The sequence below is a fragment of the Dasypus novemcinctus genome, chromosome 21, assembly GCF_030445035.2.
Source record: "Dasypus novemcinctus isolate mDasNov1 chromosome 21, mDasNov1.1.hap2, whole genome shotgun sequence".
Classification (NCBI taxonomy): Eukaryota; Metazoa; Chordata; class Mammalia; order Cingulata; family Dasypodidae; genus Dasypus; species Dasypus novemcinctus.
The window spans coordinates 70,268,114-70,290,379 of NC_080693.1; the positions used below are offsets into that span (position 1 = coordinate 70,268,114).

General features: G+C 40.9%; 1 protein-coding gene across 1 annotated transcript in view; it reads right to left on the minus strand.

Moving 5' to 3' along the window:
* Positions 1-22,266, minus strand: part of PITPNC1 (phosphatidylinositol transfer protein cytoplasmic 1) — a 291,166-nt gene that overhangs the window by 131,389 nt on the left and 137,511 nt on the right. The window contains exons 3-4 of the mRNA XM_004450043.5: positions 2,552-2,640; positions 895-902 (exon numbers count right to left, since the gene is read on the minus strand). Coding sequence (XP_004450100.1) covers positions 895-902; positions 2,552-2,640 — 97 coding nt within the window. The remainder of the gene's footprint in view (positions 1-894; positions 903-2,551; positions 2,641-22,266) is intronic.

Below are 22,266 nucleotides of genomic sequence, written 5' to 3' on the forward strand. Positions count from 1 at the left end.
AGAAGATACCCAGGTTGATGTGATTCCAGGGCCATGACACTTTCACTGTATCTGTTGGCTTAGATGTCTGCCTGTTTATCTGTCTATTAATTATGCATTCATTCTGAATTCAATAACTATTTACTGAACACCTACTGTGTGTAGGTACCATGGTCATGCCAGAAATATGATGAATCCTTGTCCTCCATTTCTCTCTTGCCATCTCTCCCTTTCCTTTGGCCCTTTTGATTAAGACTAAAAGCTCAGCTCCATCACAACTCAGTTAACTGTTTTCTTGCTATTATAGTTTGATCTACGGACACTGGGAGAAATGACCCATAAGAAAGAAAATACCACAAAACAATTATATTATAAAGTACCCTCCCTGCCTTTTTAGTGTAATTGTTAAGTCTAGAAGCTCTTAGCACAGGAAGAAATCAAATGGTTTTTATGAAGTCCCAGAAGCTGTTCAATCCAGAGCTCTGAGTGAAATATTTTACACACACATCTTCCCAGTTACCAGGTTGTTCAAAAGGGATTGGGACACAGCCTAAAGTGAAAGCCTCACCTCCTATCAATAGCTTTTATCATCTCTTTAATATCATGTTTCTAGAAACTGCTCTTGTATTACCATGAACTATCACAAAACAGTCAAGCTACTTAAAAATTATGAGCAAAAGTTAATTATGTAAAGTGACTATCAAGGCACTTTAAATTAACATTTACATTCTTGAACAAATGAGAACATTCAATTCTTGCATTATATATAACTATGTAATAGCCTCATTTAAATATCTGATTCTAAATTATTGTTCTATTTTTCATTACATTGATAAAAAGAACAGTACAAGGGAAGTTCCAATTACACCACTGACCTTAGGCTATAAATTTAAAAAATAAATAAATGAAACTTACTGTATATTCTGATCCCAGATGTTCATTTGGAGGGGAAAAAAAAAAGAGATAAATGATGATATAGACCATGCTTATATGCTATATACAATATAAAATCACAGAACTAACAAATACTGGTAAATTACAATTACTAAAAATGTGGTAAAGAAACTTTCCAAAAATTTAACTTTCGTAATAACTGAATGCTCTTGAAACCCTTTCACATGTTACTTCTGTGATTGGGCAGATAAGGACAGGAGGACAAGAATCAATTAGTCTATGGATTTGTGGCTAATTAAAAACCAAAAAAGGGAGCGGATGTAGCTCAAGTCATTGAGCACTTGCTTCCCATGTACAAGGTCCCAGTTCAATCCTCTGTACCTCCTAAAAACAAACAAACAAACAAAAAATCAGGATTAAGTCTAATAATTCCAGTAGAACATTTAATTTTCCACAAAGGAAATATTTAACTGGAAAAACAGCTTTTAAATCAAGAAGAAGAGTTTGCTATGTTGAAGTGGGATCTTTTTTTCCTTCCCTTCTGCCTTCCCCTCTCCCATCCCTCTGTTTTTACTGTGTCCATTCGCTGTGTGATCTTCTGTATCTATTTCTCTTTTTGTCTTCTCATCTTTTTCCTCTCAGATTCACTGGGATTCGATCCTAGGGACCTCTGATGCGGACAGAGGTTCCCTGCCAGCTCTGCCACCTCAGTTCCTGGTCTCTGGTGCACTTCACCTTGATTCTCCCCTTCGTCTCTCTTTTGTTGCGTTATCATCTTGCTGCAGACTCATTTGCACGGGTACCGGCTCATCGCGTGGGTACTCGCTTTGTCACATAGGCACTAGGTTCGCCATGCAGGCAGGCACTGGCTTGCCACATGGGCACTAGGCTCGCCATGTGGGCACCTGCATAGGTACCATGTAGGCACTCAGCTTGCCATGCAGCTACTGGCTGGCCACACAGGCATGCTTTTCTTCTTTTTCACCAGGAGGCCCCAGGGATCAAACCCAGGTCCTCCCATATGGTAGACAGAGGCTCTATAACTTGAGCCACATCCGCTTCCCTGAAGTGGGATCTTAATTTTAGTGTATCTGAGGGCAAAAACTAGACCTAAATATTTGGGGCATAGTGCAGTATAGAGAGTAGAGAGCTGCTACTCCAAGTGGGAGGGAAAGTGATCTTAAAGATCTTCATTCTTGCCAAGAGCAGAGGAAGTATTTGAGGACTGAAATAGCCAACAGAAGTTTTTACACAAATTACAGATTTTTTTTCCTATGGGGGAGGGTATTTAAAGCAAATAAGTAAAAATAAATAACAAACCATACCCCAAATTACTTGGAGATTATTGTGGAGACAGGAAGAAATAAGGATAATAACATTTCAAGAAATCCCACTAAAAGGAGCCTCATCTTCCATCTCTATAATAGTCATTTACTATGGTCACTCCAAAAAGGAAGATGGAATGGCTGAGCTTAATCCCCCACTCACTACCATCACTCCATCTCAGTGTTAGGATAAGGACTGATAACCTAAAAGTACCAGGACTAGGGAAGAAGGCAATATTACGGGGCTCTCACAAGTCACTGCTTGGATAATCAACCTGAAACCAGTGAAATTAGACTTCTGCTCTATCCTTGCACCCCCGACATGTGACATGCTGGTTGTATTAAGGACTTACCTGTAATTGTGTAGGGATAATAGTTCCAAGCCTTCTCTGTAACATAAAATATTTTGGGGACCACAGCTCTAGCCCAACTAGGCAATTTGCTAAGGGGAAAGAAAAAGGGAGAGAGAAAAACACAATTAGAGTCTGTTCAGAGCCTTGGCATGCTACTGCATTTTTTTCTGGATAAACTCACTGCTACAGAAAAGAGATGAATTCTGAGGTTTGTCTTCTTTCCAGGTATGTCTTCCCTCAGCTCGCAGGAACAAAATATAGTCCCTGATGCCACCATCATTCCCCTGGGAGCATGGGCAGCCATTTGCAGAAAATACATTCTGAAAACAGGGCAAGCCAAGGGCATAGGTGCCCAAATCTTTTGTAAACTAAATACTCATCAAGTTTTGTTTTTCCTTCAGAGGCAAATCATACAGCACAGTCTTGGTCTAGAGAAGTCCTTAAACATTATGTTTAGATATTTGATATCATATATTCTTTAAAATACATCTGTGTGATTGGCAGCCTGCCCCACCCCCACCCCCTGCCAGGGCTATACCCTGGGGTCTTATGTCTTTCCAGATGTTACCATTTTGTTTTTTCCCATTCTGGTGCCTACAGCTAACTGTCTAGGAAGCTGATGTCTGTAGACATCCCACATAGAGAGATGATGCAGGCTCAGCTCCTAAGGGCTGCATGTTGGTGACAAGGGCCATGAAGAAGCAGTTTTGAATTCCAAGCTGATAAAATCAAGAAATGGGTGACAGCAAGTTAATAGAACCCCAAATTCCAAACTCCTTTGGTATGTGGAATTTAACTGGCAAGCAGAGCCCGTGAAATACTATGTACCTTGAATGTCTTCTCAAATTGTTTCCCTCATTTCTGACGGTATCCAGGCCCTACTTTTTAACAGACAAATATGTATTTTTCAATGGCTGGCTGGATCTAACCCAAAACTCTGGGGTATTCATCAGGTTTAAAACAAATGGGGAAATCAAAGCTCCGCCAAAGCTGGGTGAGCAGCAGGCGAAGGCAGTTGCTCTCAGGTGGGCCATGAGAAGCAAGTGGAAGCAGTTTTATAATTCATATAACAATTATTCTTGCTGCTTTAATGGCGAATTTCTCCTATAAAACCTTTTCTGCAGTAACTGCTCATTTACCTTACATTCACTCTGCTCATGTGGACAGGGCTGCTCACTAACAGGGGTTTTTATAGCTTTGATGATGGTTTAATTCTATCAGTCTCTGAAGTTTGAATGCAATTGGGGTTGACGTCAAAAGTGGGAAAATCCACTGGGCTTGCTTGTGGAAAATGATCACAACCAAAACAGCACCTGGGTTTCTGCCTGTTTGCCCCTATACCCCTGGGAAATATGCCAATGGGTATATTTATGATGTTCAAATCGAGCCAAAAAATTCCCACTGTTTAAGCCAACCCATTGTATGATCTTTGTTTTAGCAATTAGGAAACTAAAACGTAAGGCATTACAGTTTCGATTCTTTGGAAAAATGTCCCAAGTGAAAAAGTCTCCTTCCAACCTTAGGGGGCTCATTCTTCACTGTTCTCTTAGGGGAAGGGTTCCATCCACAGTGCCCACCTCTCCGAATTCAATAGGCTTCTTATCTGTAGTATTCCAGGGGCCCAACCACACTCTTCTTCCCCATAATTTATTCCTTATATCATTTAAAAAGCCTCCCAGCAGAACCATATTCCTAAACAACAACCATTTTCTGGAAGAAAGATGAAAAACATAGGTATTTTCCATTCATATTGACATTCTTCCTATTTGTAAGTGGTTAAGCGTCCAGATTCTAGAATCTTTATTTTGACTGTTTAACCTACCAACATATGCAGGGTATACAGCTCTACAGTCAATTACCTTTTCCAATGGGATGGCCTAAAAAAATACAATAATTTAAACATGGCTGATATGATTTTATGTGGCTCTTCTAATTAGTCTGATAAGGAGGTCTTTTTGGTATATGATATTTACCAGGTCAGACAACAGGCGGTATTTGCAGCAAGTTCCATGATAAGCTGTCTAAATATTTTTAAGCCCACTAACAAACTTCCCCTTGGCCCCAAACTTCCCCAGAGCACATCATTATTTGAATCATTTTTGTTTGAGAAAGTTGAGAAAAATTTCCCCCTGCAGCAATGATTTATCAGGGGCTGCGAAAGAAAACAGAATTAAATTAATCCCTACTTTTGCTGTCACTTCCATGATGTAGACAGTCACACAATCTATAATTCTAAGAAAAAGTATGTCACTCAAATTCACTACCAGGTGTCAAACAACAGCTTCTCTTCTAAAAGATGTTTAAATCAAGTCCTCTTGGTTCACTGGACAGGCTCAAACCTCCCCATGTAACCAACACTCAGGTTTTGACACTGAGGACAAAGAGGGGCAAACTCTAAAGCCTTTATGCAATTGGAGAACATGCTTTGATGGAATGATCCCACATGATATTATTTTGCCTGAAATACCTTTTTCAGTGCCTCTCAAATATAGATTTTTCAGTGTTCCATTCCTTACTTTTAAACATGATTATAATATCATAGAATTTATCAATGACATAATAATGTGACCAACTCATCCCAGTTTACCCAGAACTTTCCTGACTTTAGTGCTGGTCACCCTAGACCAGTGGTTCTCAAAAGGGGGAGATTTTGCCCCCCAGGAAACACTGGGCAATGTCTAGCCACATTTCGGTTGTCACAACCGAGGGAAAGGGTGCCATTGGCATTTAGTGGGTAGAGGCCAGGGATGCTGCTCAACACCCTCCAATGTGCAGGATAGTCCCCCACAACAAAGAGTTACCCGACCCAAAACACCAACAGTGCCAAGGTAGCCCTAGACATCTAGAGGGTATTGTCACTGTGACCTTCTCTGATATCCCTCATCTCAACTAATTCCCAGAGGTGCCCTAAGTCACAGTCCACCTGATGTGAGAGGGCTCCATGGGCAAGCATAAATTGAACTGGTCTGAGATTAACAATGTTCCTCGGGAAGCAGACTTGGTCCAGTGGATAGGGCGTCTGTCTGTCTACTACATGGGAGGTCTGTGGTTCAAACCCTGGGCCTCTTTGACCTGTGTGGAGCTGGCCCATGTGCAGTGCTGATGCACACAAGGAGTGCCGTGCCACACAGGGGTGTCCCTGCGTAGGGGAGCCCCGTGCACAAGGAGTGCACCCCATAAGGAGAGCAGCCCAGCACGAAAGAAAGTTCAGCCTGCCCAAGAATGGTGCTGCACACACAAAGAGTTGATGCAGCAAGATGACGCAACAAAAAGAGACATAGATTCCCTTGCCACTGACAACAACAGAAGTGGACAAAGAAGAACACGCAGCAAATGGACACAGAAAACAGACAACTGGCGCATGGGGGAGGGGGAGAAAAAAAAAGAGTGTTCCTCTATTGCATAGAGCTAGTGGAAATGAAATCTAGACTGTCCCTCCATTAGAAGCTTCTGGCACTGTATGATCCATATTATTACAAAGGACTCACTAATCTAATCTAACCTTAGATTGCCATTTATGTTCATTTGAGGACATATTTTTTTTAATTTTATGAGAAGTTGTAGGATTACAGGTTAGAGAGTTGTAGAGTCTCATTTGGGAATACTCTTTGATCAAGTAAACATCATTAGGCTAAATATGGTCTAAATGGAGTCTAATTTCATTTTCTCAACAGGGATCAGAATTATGATGGTCCTCCCTGAAAATGTGGGACTTAAATATTTCCAACAGAAAGACAGTCCTTCCAAGTTCACACAAGCAGAGCTTCACTAGGGATTTTCTCCTAAACAGCTCATTTATAATAACTTAAAAAAAAAAAAAAAGACTCTGCTACCTTTATATCCTCATTTTCCACTACTCTAGAAGGAATATTCTGACCTTTTTTATTTCCTCTTTGTGCTGAAACTTGACATTTTACAATTATTTGATAATAACAAACTGGTCCTATCAAATTCTATATTCAGTGATTTCTGGGTCTTTAAATCTCTTCACTTACTCTTCTAACTGGTTGTTAAGGCTTGTCTTTTTGTTCTGCCTTTTTTTTCCCCTTTTAATTAAAGAAGTTGTAAGTATCCAGAAAAATCATGCTTGTCATCTAATCCTTTATATAGCACAAATGAGCTGAGTTCCCAGAACAGAGTTATCACCTGTAGGAGGCAGTGCTGCCAGGGCTTCACCCCAGGGAGTGTCCAGAAACCAGGTTCCTTGAACTTGTGCACAATGGACACCATTACTCTCCCTCCTTACAAAGACCATTTATGCTGGGGCTCTGGGAGAAGGGGTCTGTTTCAGGTAGGATCTCAAAAGGCCTGCTTGGACAGCATCAGGGTAGTGCTGGGAAGCACACAGGGATGGGCCACATGTGTCAACTCTGTCCATCTGGAGTGTGGCAGAATGAAGGTGGAAAACCCTCTCAGATCCCAAACAGCTCTAAACATTCTGTTCTGTTGATTTTTCATGGAATTAGTTAAGTGGGTAGATGGTAGGGAGGCCTGGCGACATGAAAGCCCCTGGTTATGTTCTTAAATATGTAGAAGGGGAGGGAATAAAACAGCAACAACCAAAACGTTTGTAGGGAAGAAGTCCTGTACCTGCTCTTTTTTTTCTTGCTTATAACACTTATCACCTTCTAAAGTACTATATAATGTTCTCATTTATTACGGTGATTGTGCACTATCACTCCTGGCTAGAATTCAAGTCTCACCACGGTGGGGATCTTTGTTCTGGTCACTATTGTATTCCCAGCATATAGCAAGTACTCAATAAATATTTTTGAGTGAATGAAGTTTATCCCTGTACATTCAGAAATAAATGATGAACATGAAGATTCTTTGAAACAGCATGAAAATAAGGTCTGACTATATGGCTCTGACACTTTATCACTTGTTGCCCAAGCAGCGAGCTATCTCAAAGCCACACAAGTTCTGGGGACTAAAACTACTTTGGGGAAAATCTAGAGAATGGGACTGATTTCCGTGGCAACTCAAACAGCTGGGAGAAGAGAAAGAGGAAATGGGTAAGAGAGGCCCAAACCATGGCAACAAGATTCCCGCAATGAGCCGTTAGGTAAAGCTACCAGCTGGTGGCTTTGTTTGCTCAGTTAAAGAGAGTTCAGGGCCTACGGAATCTTTACCTTCTCCTACTCAGGGTCACCAGAGGCCATGAGAGGTTGCTGTCGAAGGCAAGAACCCTGTGGCGGGAGAGATGTTGTTCTCTCTGTGCAAATCGATTCAGGCATTAGGTGGAATCACCGTTAGAAGCTGGCAAACTTCCCTGACTGGCAGCTGCCAGCACAGCCTAATTAATCCAGTAGCTGTGTTGGTGAGGAACATTACACTTCATGACTGAAAAACAAGCCTAAAAATAGACTCCATCCTTTCTGCAATAAGCACCCCTTACTCCCCACACAAATCTTCATTACTCTCCCCCTTTCCCTCCCCTCTTGGGCTTCAGTCGGAAGGGACTGAGAAGATGCTACAGATGAAGTGAAAAAAGATGGCAAAAGAAAATCCCCATCCTCATATCATTCTTGATGACAGGTTTTATTTAGAGTCACTTTTGCAGAATTCGATTAGTATCTTGCCTCCTTTCCTTGGATACAAGTTCACATGAAGAATTTTGAAGTCAGGCCAAGAAATACCACTCATTTGGTTTAGGACCAAAGGCTCAAGGACAATCAGCCAATCACAAAAAATACACTGTGCATTCAACAGGTATCAGACAATATAGGAAGTGAGGCAAACTCTAAAGGTACGAATGTCATTTTAAAAAAGACATTATAGGGGAAGCGGCTGTGGCTCAATCATTTGGGCTCCTGTTTACCACATGGGAGGCGCTGGGTTCATGTACCAGGGCCTCCTTGTGAAGGCAGGCTTGCCCGCATGCAGGGGAGAGCTGCCTGGCCCGCAAGCGCTGCGGAGAGCCGACTCAGCAAGGTGATGCAATAAAAAAGGGAGACAAGCAAAAACACAGAAGAGTACACAGGAATGGACATAGAGAACAGACAGCAAGCAAGCTACAAGGGGGAAGGGGAAATAAAATAAATAAATACAGAAACAGAAGAATGCACAGCAAATGGACACAAAGCAGACAGCATGCAAAAAGCCACAAGGGGGGGGTGTGTTAAAAAAAAAGACATTATAGGCTCCCACTCTGTAGCAGTTTGATATGGTTATGAATTCCAAAAATAGATATTGGATTATGTTTGTAATCTGATCTGTATCTGCGCATGATTAAGTTATGATTAGGGCTTTGACTGGGCCACGACATTAGGGCACAGATAAAAGGCATGGCAAAGAACAGAGTCAGAGGGGCTTTTGATGTTGGAGTTTGATGCTGAAGTCTTAAGCTAGAGCCCCAGGGAGAGAGACAGAGCTGTTCTCCTCATATCTATAGCTGACCTTGTGGAGAGAGGCAAAGCCTGGAGAGCCTTATAGTCTACAGCTGACCTTGTGGAGAAATGAGAGGAGCTGAGCCCAGAGGAACCCAGGAAGTTTGAACCCTTGCAGACGTTGGAAGCCATCTTGCTCCAATACGTGAAAATAGACTTTGGTGAGGGAAGTAATTTATGCTTTATGGCCTGGTATCTGTAAGCAGCTACCTCAAATAAATGCCCTTTATAAAAACCAACTAATTTCTGGTATTTTGCATCAGTACCCCTTTGGCCGGCTAATACACACTCCCATCAAGATGGCAGAGTAAGATGCAAACAACCAGGAAGAACTGGCAGCAAACAGTTAAAGAACTGCAGAAACAGGGCAAGATTTGAATAGAGAAAAAGGCTACTTAAAAGCATTAGGACCTGGTGGAGTCCTGGCTATCCCCTGTCCCTACCCCTCACCCCATCCCTCACTAGCTCAGTGCAGAGCTGATACACTTCCAATGCAGATCCTTGGTAGTGGTTCTGGAGGGAGCAGAGTAACTCTGGTGCACATAATGGGGGCATATAAGTCTGGCCCAATCTGTATGGTGCTGGCATGAGACACTGGCCATCCAGAACTTGCCCTGCATGTAAAAGGCACTCAGAGGTCCCATACAGAATACTGTGGGAAAGCAGTCAAGTCGTGCTGCCTGGGACAAAGTATCGCTGGCTGTAGGACATACAGTGCAGTGCCCAGGACCATGAGGAAACTTTCTTAGAGAAGAGGGGACTTTCAGAACAATGTAAACAGGGGAATACCTAGGGCCACACATATTACCTGAGACAAGCCACATGCACAGAAAGGACAGGGAGCCCTTATACTTGGGCCTGGAGTTATCCTCCAAACTCACTGTGTGGATAAGCCCTGAAGGAGTGAATTAGCACAGGTCAATCTGCAAAGACAGGGAAAGGTGTTTTATTTTTTCCCTTCTTTTTTTTTTGTTGGTTAGCTCCTGACATTCAAGGAAAACTCAACCATAACCCTAGCTGGAAGCAACGTTGAGGAACATCGATGCCTCAGAGACTAAATTTTAGTGATAATACCTTAAAATAAAATGTCCAACTTTCAACAAAAGATTACAAAACATACAAAGAAAGAAGAGTTGATGGTCCAGGAAAAAGAGAAGATCAAAGCATTAGAAACCATGAATGAGGAGCACAGACAAAGACTTTAAAAAAATGGCCCTAAATATGCTCAAAGCTAAAGGAACATATGGACAAGAACTAAAGGAAATCAGGAAAATGATAGATAAACACAAAGAGATATCAATAGAGGGATGGAAATTATGTTAAGGAACTAACCACAGCTAAAGATCAGACTAAAAGAAATTAAAAATTCCCTGGAGGGATTCAACAGAAGACTGGAACTTTTAGAAGAAAGAATCAGAGAAATGTAAGATAAGAAAATGGAAATCATTTATTCTAAGAAGCAGAAAGAAGGGAAAAAATGAAGAAAAGTGAATAGAGCATGAGGAATCTGTGAGACACCACTGAGTGTTCCAGTACATGCTCTTTGGGAGTCCCAGAAGGAGAAGAAAGAAAGGGACAGAGAGAATATTCAAATAAATTATAGCTAAAAACCTGCCATATTTAACAAAAGACATGAATATACACATTGAAGACATTGACCAAACTCCAAACAGAATAAACCCAAATAGACCCAAACTGGGGCATAGTATAACCAAACTGTCAAAACCCAAAAATAAAGCAAGGATTCTGAATGCCTCAAGAGAAAATCAATGTATCAGGTACAAGGGGGCCTCAGTAAGATTAAATGCCAATTTCTCATTTGAAATTATGGAAGAAAAAGGCAGTGGGATCACATATTTAAAGTACTGAGAGCAAAAATTGCAACCAAGAATTCTATATTCGCCAAAACTGTCTTTCAAAAATGAGGAGGAGATTAAGATATTTCCAGATAAATGAAAGCTGAGGGAGTTCGCCACCACAAGACCAGCCCTAAAAGAGATGCTAAAGAGTGTTCTTCAGGTTGAAAGGAAAGTACACTAGAGGACTGAAGCTGCATGAAGATATAAACATCTCCAATGAGGTTAATGATATGGGTAAATATAAATGCTGGTACTATCGTATTTTTGGTTTCTAACTCTATTTTTAATTTCCTACAGGATCGAAAAGGCAAGTCAATTAAATGTAATGATAAATCAGTGATTTGGGACTTGTACTGTATAAATAAGTATTTTGTGACAAAGTCCATAAAGGTGAGAAGACAGATGGGTATAAAACACAAATTATGTATACTCTTGACATTAAGTTGGTATCAAAGCAAATGAGACTGATACAGATTTAGAATGTTAAAGTTAAGCCTCATGGTAACTACAAAGAAACTTTCAGAGAATATGCAAACTCATAGAGACAGAAATTAGAGTACAGGTTGCCAGTAGTAGGGGACAGAGGGAATGATGGGAAGTTAGTGCATAATGGGTGTAGGGGTTTTATTTGGGGAAATGGGAAAGTTTTAGTAGTGGAAGGTGGTGAGGGTACTGCAATAATATGAGTGCTGAGATGGGAAAGTTTTTTTGTATATATGTTAAAAAAAAAAAAAGAACAACTAAAAAGACAATGATAATTAAATATAATACATGATCCTGGATGGGATCTAGCAAGGAAGGAAAAAAGGCTCAGAGGAACATTATTAGGTCATATGAAAAAATTAGAATATAGATTGTATCAATGTTAAATTTCTTAAATCCAATAACTGCACTTAAGGTGGTTACCTAAGTTAATATCCTTGTTCATAGGAAATGTACATGGCAGCATTAAGTGTCCAAGGAGCATGATGTATACATTATACACTCAAAAACTCAGAAACAGTTTGATAAATCAGTAGACAGACAGACAGGCAGGCAGACAGACTGACAGATGGATAAAAAGAAAGAGTGATATGGTAAATGCAAGAGAAGGTTAAAATTGGCAGATCAAGGTATCAGGGGTTGGGGGTGGGTAGAAGAATGTTGGAGATCTCTGTATGGAGTTTGTATTATTTTTGTAACTGTTCTGTAAGTTTGAAAATATTTCTAAATAAAAAGTTAAAAAAATAAAGACATTATACTCTTTAAAAAATGGGAAAAGGATTTCAATAGACATTTCTCCAAAGAAGATAAGCAAATGGCCAAGAAGCATATGAAAAGAAGCTCAACACTATCAGCCATTAAGGAAATGCAAATCAAAACCACAATGAGATACTACTTCATACCCGCTAGGATGGTTTTCATAAAAATAAAGAGATAGTGATTCGGGGGCAAGATGTTAGCAAAGCAAGGAGCTCCAAGAGTCAGCTTGTCTTACAGGGCAGTTAGTAATCAGACAGAACTATGCTAAATCAACTGTTTGGGGGGCACAGTAGGACAGAAGAGCATCCTGCACCATCCTTGGAAGAACGGGAGGAGGAGACTGCCCATCTGCCGTGAAGATTTGCGAGTAGAGTACTCCACGTTGTGGAGGCCAGTGCCCATTCTCAGCTAGTGACACAAGTCGCCTCAGGAGCTATTCCCTGGTTGGAGTTGGAAGGTTCATTTCCCAAAAAATGGGAGAGGAAGACACAGGCAGGCACCAATTTCAGCTACTGATTAGTACATTTGGCTGCCTAAGTCCAATTCTAAGAACAGCTAAAGTTTGAACCTGTCCAATTTGGAAAGAAGCCAGTAGCCCCCATTTTAATTCCATGCCCGGCATGAGGGGAAGTGGAGTTGATTGAAAATCACAGTGATGGTAGGGACTGGCTTCTTTTTGCTCAGGTTGGATTGCAGCCCTAGTGTAGGCTCCAGCTCCACCTCTAGCAGAGAGGAAGCTGGGGGATACCTGCAGCAGCCTCTCCAGGCAACTGCAGGAACTTTCGGCCTGCACAGACTAGACTGGTGGACAAACCTGTGGATACATCTCTGTCCCCAATAGGGTAGGAGGGGAGTGGTGTTTCCTCAACCTTTCTGGGCAACTGCAAGGTGCTTTTGGCTCACGAGGACTAGAGTATTGGGCACTTCTGTGGACCCATTCCTACCCCTGAGAGGACGGAAGGAACAGTGCTCCCTCTGCCTCTCTGGGCAACTGCAGCTGCTTTCAGCCTACATGAACTAAATTATTGGACATATCTGTGGCTCCAACCCCACCCCTGACAGAGCAGGAAGAGGGACAGTGCTCCCTCACCCTCTCCAGGCAACTGTAATTGCTTTTGGACCACACAGTCTAGATTGCTGGGCTCACCAGAAGCTCTATTCCCGCCCATGACAGGGGAGGAAGGAGGCTGGTGCTTCATCAGTCTACCTTGGCAACTGCAGTCAGTTTTGACTTGCATGGCTTAGTTTGCTGCCCATAATGGTGGCTCCATCCCCACCCCAGGCAAGGGAGATAGGGGTATGGAACCTCATCAGTCTCTCCAGGCAACTAGAAACAGGCTTACATGGCTCGGATTACATGGCTCTGGCTCTGCCCCTACCCATGGCAGGGGAGAAAGATGTGAGAAGCTTTATTGGTTCCCAGAGGAACCTTCAGCCTCCATGGTTTACAGTACCAACTGCATCCTTGGCTTCTATCCCACAATCAGCAAGGGAGAAAGGACAAGAAACAGATGAAAAAGAGCTGAAAAAATTTGGATTGGCTAATTATGAGCCAATATAAAGTTCCAAATGAAGTTGAACCAAGTATCAAAGAGGAGCTGTAGCATAAAACCAAATAGAAAGCCCTACACTAAAGAAAGAAAAGGGGCCAAGAATGAATACATCTAGTAAATCAGATGCTGAGACACCAACAAAAAATGATAATCCATACCAAGAAACAGGAAGATATGGCCCAGTCAAAGGAACAAACGAAGCCTCTAGATGACATAAAGGAGTTGAGACAATTAATCATAGGTTTTCAAATAAATCTCCTTAATAAATTCAATGAAATAGTTAAAGAGATTAAGGACATCAAGAAGAAAGAAGACACTGAGAGGGAAGCAGATTTGGCTCAACTGATAGAATGTCCACCTACCACAGGGAAGGTCCAGGATTCAAGCCCAGGGCCTCCTGACCCGCATGGTGAACCTGGCCCATGTGTAGTGCTGATGTGCACAAGGAATGCCATTCCACACAGTGGTGTCCCCCATGTAGGGGAACCCCATGTGCAGGGAGTGTGCCCCGTAGGGAGAGCTGCCCTGTGCAAAAAAAGTGCAGCCTGCGTAGGAGTGGCACCACATACACAGAGAGCTGATGCAGCAAGATAATGCAACAAAAAGAGACACAGATTCCCAGTGCCACTGACAAGAATACAAGTGAACACAGAAGAACACACAATGAATGGACACAGGGAGCAGACAATGGTGGGAGGAAAAATTAAAAAAACAAAAAGAAGACACTGGGTGAGCACAAAAAAGAATTTGAAGGCATACACAGAAATATAGCAGATCTTATTGGAATGAAAGACACAATAAATTAAATAAAAAATATACTGGAGGCACATGACAGCAGATTTGAAGAGGCAGAAGAAAGGATTGATGAGCTTGAAGAAAGGGCATCTGAAAGCAAACATACGAAAGAACAGATAGGCGGCGGACTTGGCCCTGTGGTTAGGGCGTCCATCTACCACATGGGAGGTCCGCCGTTCAAACCCCGGGCCTCCTTGACCTGTGTGGAGCTGGCCCATGCGCAGTGCTGATGCATGCAAGGAGTGCCGTGCCACGCAGGGATGTCCCCTGGGTAAGGGAGCCCCACGTGCAAGGATTGAGCCCCATAAAAGGAGCCACCCAGCGTGAAAAAAAGTGCAGCCTGCCTCAAAATGGCACTGCCTACACAGAGAGTTGACACAACAAGATGATCCAACCAAAAGAAACACAGATTCCCGTGCCGCTGACAACAACAGAAGCAGACAAAGAAGACGCAGCAAATAGACACAGAACAGACAACCGGGGTGGGGGGAGGGGGAAGGGGAGAGAAATAAATAAATCTTTAAAAAAACAAAAACAGAAAAACAAAAAATCAAAAGAACAGATAAAGAAAAGAATGGAAAAAATTGAAGAGAGTCTCAGGGAACTACTTGGCAGCAAGAGACATGCAAAATACATGTCATGGATGTCCCAGAAAGAAAAGAGAAGGGAAAAGGGCAGAAGAAATATTTGAGGAAATAATGGTAGAAAATTTCCCAACCCTATTTAAGGACTTATATATCTGTGTCTAAGAAGTATAGCATACTCCCATCTGAATACATCTGAATAGACCTACTTCAAGACACATACTCATCAGAATGTCAAATGCCAAAGATAAAAAGAGAATCCTGAGAGCGCAAGAGTAAAGCAGTTCATCATATATAAGAGATATCCAATAAGATTAAGTGCTGATTTCACATCAGAAACCATGGAGGCAAGTAGGCAGTGATACGCCATATTTAAGATATTGCAAGAGAAAAACTGCCAGTCAAGAATCTTATATCTGGTAAGACTGTCTTTCAAAAATGAGGGAAAAAAGGAAGGAAGAAAGGAAGGGAGGGAGGGAGGAAGAGAGAAAAATGAGGGTGAGTTTAGAATATTTGCAGATAAACAGAAACTGAGAGAGTTTGTAACCAAGATACCAGCTTTGCAGGAAATACAAAAGGGAGAGTTCCAGAGTGAAAAGAAAAGACAGGAGAGAGCAGCTTGGAAGAAAGTCTAGAAATAAAGATTATATCAGTAAAAGTAAGTAGAGGAGGGGTGAAAACAAGATAGGACAGATAAAACCAAAGATTAAAATGGGTGAAGTAAGAACTGCCTTTACAGTAATAACTTTGCATGATTTCTCTCCCCTTCCCCCTCCCCACCCCAGCTGTCTGTTCTCTGTTCTCTGTGTCTATTTGCTGCGTCGTCTTCTTTGTTCGCTTGTTGTCAGTGGCATGGGAATCTGTGTTTCTTTTTGTTACGTCATCTTGTTGTCAGCTCCCTGTGTGTGTGGCACCATTCTTGGGCAGGCTGCACTTTCCTTCACGCTGGGTGGCTCTCCTTACAGGGTGCACTCTTTGCGCATGGGGTTCCCCTATGTGGGGACACTCCTGTGTGGCACGGCACTCCTTGCGCGCATCAGCACTGCGCATGGGCCAGCTCCACATGGGTCAAGGAGGCCCAGGGTTTGAAATACAGACCTCCCATGTGGTAGACAGATGCCCTAACCACTGGGCCAAGTCCACTTCCTACTTTGCATGTTAACAGATTAAACTCCCCAGTCAAAACACACAGACTGGCAGAATGGAAAAGAAAATGTAAGCCATCTACATGTTGTCTACAAAAGGCTCATCTAAAATCCAAGGATACAAATAGATTGAAAGTGAAAGGCTCAAAAGGATATTCCATACATGCAGTAACAAAAAAAAAAAAAAAAAAAAGCTTGAGTAGCTCTACTTATATCAGAAAATATAGACTTTAAAAGCAAAGTCAGAGTGGATATAGCTCAGTGGTTCAGCTTCTGCCTCCCATGTATGAGGTCCTAGGTTCAATCACCAGTACCTCCTAAAAAAATAAAAATAAAAGTTAAATTGAAAAAAAAGAGCAAAGCTATTAGTAGAGAAAAAGACAGTCATTTTATACTAATAAAAGGGGCAATTCACCAGGAGGAAATAACAATTATAAATGTATATGCACCTAACCAGGATGCCCTAAATTATATGAGGCAAACACTGGCAAAACTGAAGGGAGAAAGAGATGTCTGTAAAATAATAGTCGGAGACTTCAATACTCTCATCATTGGATAGATCATCTTGGCAGAGGATCAATAAAGAAACAGAGGGGAGCAGGTGTAGCTCAGTGACTGAATGCCTGCTTCCCATATACAAGGTCCTGGGTTCAATTTCCAATACCTGCTAAAAAAATAAATAGATACAGGGAGCTTGGATAATAGGAAAATTGAACTAAACCTAATAACATATACAGAGCATTGCACCCCAAAATGGCAGGATAGACATTTTTCTCAAATGTTCATGGATCTTTCTCCAGGATAGACCATATGTGGGGTTACAAAGCAGCTCTCAATAAAATGCCCAGAATAGGGAAGCGGACTTGACCCAATGGATAGGGCGTCTGCCTACCACATGGGAAGTCCGTGGTTCAAACCCCGGGCCTCCTTGATCTGTGTGGAGCTGGCCCACGTGCAGTGCTGACGCGTGCGAGGAATGTCGCACCACGCAGGGGTGTCCCCCACGTAGGGGAGCCCGATGCGCAAGGAATGCACCCCGTAAGGAGAGCCACCCAGTGCAAAAGAGAGTGCAGCCTGCCCATGAAAGGCGCCACACACACGGAGAGCTGACACAACAAGATGACGCAACAAAAAAAACCACAGATTACCAGTGCTGCTGATAAGGATAGAAGCAGTCACAGAAGAACATGCAGCAAATGGACACAGAAAGCAGACACGGGGGGGGGGGGGGGGGGCGGGAGAGAATAAATAAAAGTCCAGAATAGGCAAATCCATAGAAACAAAGAAAATTAGTGGTTACCATGAGCTGACAGGAACAGGGAATGGGAGTGATTACTAATAGGTGCATGGTTTCCTTGGGGTGATAAAAATATTCTCAAATTAGAAAGTAGTGATTATTGCACCATTTTGTAAATGTACTAAAAATCACTGAATTGTACACTTTAAGGACAATTTGTATGGTATGTGAATTATATCTCAGTTAAAAAAATTGTATGCCATAAGTTAGAAATTGGTATCCTTCAAGTGAGCCCCCAAAAGGATTTTGCCTGGAGATGGTTCTTTAGTTTATCCCATTATTTCTGTTCTCTGACTTACCCTAATTTTAGATGCTTATTACTTCTCACCTGGATTATTACTTCAATAACTTCTTCACTAGTGGTTCTTGTCTATTTTCCTTTTATTCCAGTATCATCTATACAATATTGCCAGAGTCATCTTCTAAAAGCCTACTTCTAATCACATTACTTCTTCACTCAAAAACCTTTGATGGCTCCCCATTATCTACTGGTTTAAGGACAAACTCCTCACAATGGTCTTCTAGACTGGAGTGGGCAGGTGTGGAGTTTTTGCCTGCATCCAAATCCCTTTCCTATTTCAGGGAAATCCTCTAGAGTACTGGTGGGATGTTGGCTCTCACAACTGAAGTCAAACTGGTAGTCAGGGCTTGGACTGAGAACTTAATTGGATGCTTATGTTTGGTACACATGGAGGAAAGAAAAAAGGGACAATTGGGATCCATCCATGGCAACCACAGTGGCGATGGCTGGAGACAGCCATGGTATGGGGCAGTGTAAATGGAATGAAGCAGCTGGTTCTGCTTGAACAATGGTTGTCATCGCTGCTGCTCTTGACTGTCTGAAGCTGACCTGATTCCTGCCCATTCTCAAGGCTCTAGATAATTTTGTGGTCCCCTAATATCCTTGTATTAAATGTCCTTTCTGCTTAAGACAGACTCAATTTCCCTTGCTGGCAACTACAAACCTTGACTGACATAGCCCCAAGGTGTTTCATTAGATTGTCTCCCAATCATTCTCCATAGATACCTTATACACCAGCCAAAGTAGACTGCTCATTGAGAGATGGATATTTTGGGCTATCTTTGGTTGGTGACATATTGATTGTTGAATTTAACGCCTCTTTGAGCAATTTTCCAATTCCCACATAAACTGGAGTAGGCCCTAATTACACAGTATTTCCAATGCCTATAATAGTTACTTCTCATAATAAATAAATAAAAGTATCCGAACTTCTGAATTGGTAGACAGATGGACTGAAGTGAGGACTGTTTCCTCTCACTCTGCAGTTTGACCACTCTTTGCAGTGCACCATCCAGAAACAGGCAAAAGTACTCGAGATAGGTTTTGGCCAGTGGAAAATTTAGCAGGATTATAAAGTCCTTGTTTTAGATATTTTACTTCTATTTAGTTTGCAGCTTTTTTCTATTATATACTCCCATACGTGTGTGTATATATAATTGCTTCATACTGAATTGCCAACCAAAATCACTAAATTTCTTTCAAGCATGCCATTGCAATGTTATACATCCTTCAATCCACACTAGTACAATTGGTATTTTTCAATCCAGATGAAAAACGTACACTTCACCAATAATTTTAATTCCATTTTGTTAGAAAATGGTCCACAAGTACAAATAACTGAGGTCCTTTTGAATGCCTATTCAGCCATTTATACTCACTACACTTCCTGGCTATAGGTTTTTCAAAAGTTTGAGAAGGATGCCTTCCAGAGATTTAGGCAGACATTGGCAAAAAAAAAACACAAAAAACCAAACAAATGAAAACCACAACAACTCCAATATCACACCACTAGAATTTTCTCTCTTGTTCAACTCTAACCATTATTTGTACCTTTTAGGTTATTCAGTTGGTCACTAATACACCCAATTTTGCCGGCACCTAATTTAAATACAAATATTTTGTTTAATTATGAAGAATTCAAATGTACAAAAACTTGAAAAAGACATAATTGATACGTACCTACCACTTTAAAAATTGCTTTTTATTTTATTTTTGAATGATCATATATTGACTTTTTGTGTACAGTACCATGTATTTGAACATTTCCATGTAGATTTAACAAATTAACATTTTTCTATATTTATGATTGATCTTTGACTTTTTTAAAAACTAGAAACAAAATGTTCTAGGTACAGGTATAGTTGAAGGTTTCTTTCAACTTCAACTCATTGTTCTCCCTCCCCAAAGGTAACCACTAGACTGAGGGTAGCTTGTCCATGTTTTTATATGTTTAGTAGCTAGTATGTAAACAATATATATAAATATAGTAATGTTCTGTTTTTTTTCTGTTTTGTTTTGTTTTAGGTACTGGACATTAGTGATTGAACTTGGGACCTCATAGCTGGCACTCAACCATGAGCCACATTGGCTTCCCTGAGTTGGTTTTTTTTTTTTAAAACATTTATTTTATTTATTTATCTCCCCTACCACCCCCCGCCCCAGTTGTCTGTTCTCTGTGTCTATTTGCTGTGTGTTCTTTGTCCGCTTCTGTTGTTATCAGCAGCACAGGAATCTGTGTTTCTTTTGTTGCGTCATCTTGCTATGCCAGCTCTCCGCGTGTACGTTGCCATTCCTGGGCAGGCTGCACTTTCTTTCGCACTGGGTGGTTCTCCGTACGGGGCGCACTCCTTGCACGTGGGGCTCCCCTACGCAGGGTCACCCCTGCATGGCAGGGCACTCCTTGCGCGCATCAGCACTGTGCATGGGCCAGCTCCACACAGGTCAAGGAGGCCCGGGGTTTGAACCGTGGACCTCCCATGTGGCAGGCGGATGCCCTATCCATTGGGCCAAGTCTGCTTCCCCTAAGTTGGTTTTATTGTTTTTTCAGGAGGCATAAGAACTGAATCCAGGACCTCCCATGTGGGAAGGGGGTACTCAAGTACTTGAGCCACATCTACTACCCCAACTGTATATTTTTAAATTTTCCATAATGGCATCATACTCTCTCTATACACGCTCACACATTCACACACACATTCAGCTTACCTATTGTGTAAAATCTACATTTTAAAAAATTTATCATAATACGTTAGTTTATTAAGTTTATCTGCTGTGGAGTTTTCCAATATGTGAATATACCATGATGCATTTCCGTTTCCAAATATTTAGATCATTTCCATTTCCCACCCTTTACATACAGTATTAGAATTAATCTCCTGGTACATGTCTCCTTATGTACAATGAAAGAATTTCTCTAAGTTTTGACCTAGAAATAGAACTGCTAAGTAGAGTTTTCCAATTATTGCCAATTGCTGTGTAAAGATACAGTATGAGTTTATACTTCTCACCAGCATTGGAAGTGAGTTCTTGTTTTCCACATACTAGTCAACCCTGCTATTATAAGACTTCTTCAGGAGGCACCAGGAACCAAACCTGGTACCTCCCATGTGGTAGGTAGGATTTCAATCGCTTGAGCCACATCCGCTTCCCATAAGGAGGTTCTTAATCTTAATGTAGTAATATTTATCAGTTCATTTCTTTATGTCTTATTAGTCCTGTCCTACTCCTCAAGTCAGAAAGATATTTACTGTATTTTCTTAAGTATTTCACAGTTTTCCCCATATTTGTGTTTTATCAACCTGGAACTTATTTTTGTATATGGTGTGAAGTAGAAGTCTAATTTTTTTTTTCCTAATTGGAAACCCAAGCATCCCAACATATATTAAACTGCTCATCTTTCCCTCACTAATTTCTTTTTTTTTTTTCCCCTCACTAATTTCTGATGCCTGCTCTGTTAAACACCAAATATCAATAATGGCTTGGGTCTTTTGAGGGGCTATTTGTTCCACTTTTTTTTTTCTTCTCTAGTACATCACTGTTCTAGTTACTATAGTTTTATAAAAAGTCTTGATATCCAATAGGGCAAGTCCCTCCTATTTACTCAACAATTTTCCAAAATTGGTCATATGGATTTTTAGGATTAGCTTCTCAAGTTCCATTAAAAGTAATTCTTTTGGCATTTTAGACTTGCATTAAATTTATAACTTGATTTGAAACTGAAGGCATCTTTATAATATAGCATTTCCCATCCATGAATATGGTATATTTTTCCATTTGTTCAGAGCTTCACTAATGTTTTGGTTTTTTTCTAAAAGGGATTTTGCACATTTTATAGATTTGTTACTGGGTACCTTTAAGTTTCTTTTATTAGTTCAACTGGAATTTTCAAAAAAATTGTATTTTCCCATTTATTGTTCATGCTGCTATTGATTTTGGTATATAGATTTTATATCTAACAACCTTGCTGAATTCTTATGTTGGTATTAGTATCAGGAGTGTCTGGAAATTTTATTAGACAATGTATTACCTGCAAATGATAATTTTATTCCTTTCATTCCACTTTATTTCTTTCTCATTTTACTGCATTGGTTAGGACCTTCACATGATGTTAAAAAGAAGTAGAGACAAGGATACTTACTTGTCCCGAATTTAACTGTGGTCAACCATACAAAAAGATTTATTAAATGTTAATTTAACACATTTCTGGGATAAATCTAATTATGTCATGTTTTAATATTATTATTGTCATTATTTGCTGAAATTTGATTTGCTAGTATTTTACTCAGGATTTTCATGTCTATGTTCTTAACTGGGATTGGTCTACAAGCTTCCCTTTTTTTTGTACTGTTATCGTTTAGTTTTGTTATCAAGGTTAATGATGGTAGACATAGTTTTCTTTCAGCAATCACCTCCCATTTTTCCACTTTCTTATAGGAAGATCATCCTTTCTTGACATAGGTGGAAAATGCCAGATATTCACTATCTCAGCCACATTTGCTGCTAGATAGCTATGTGATCTAGATTTGGGTCAATAAGACATCAGATTTTCC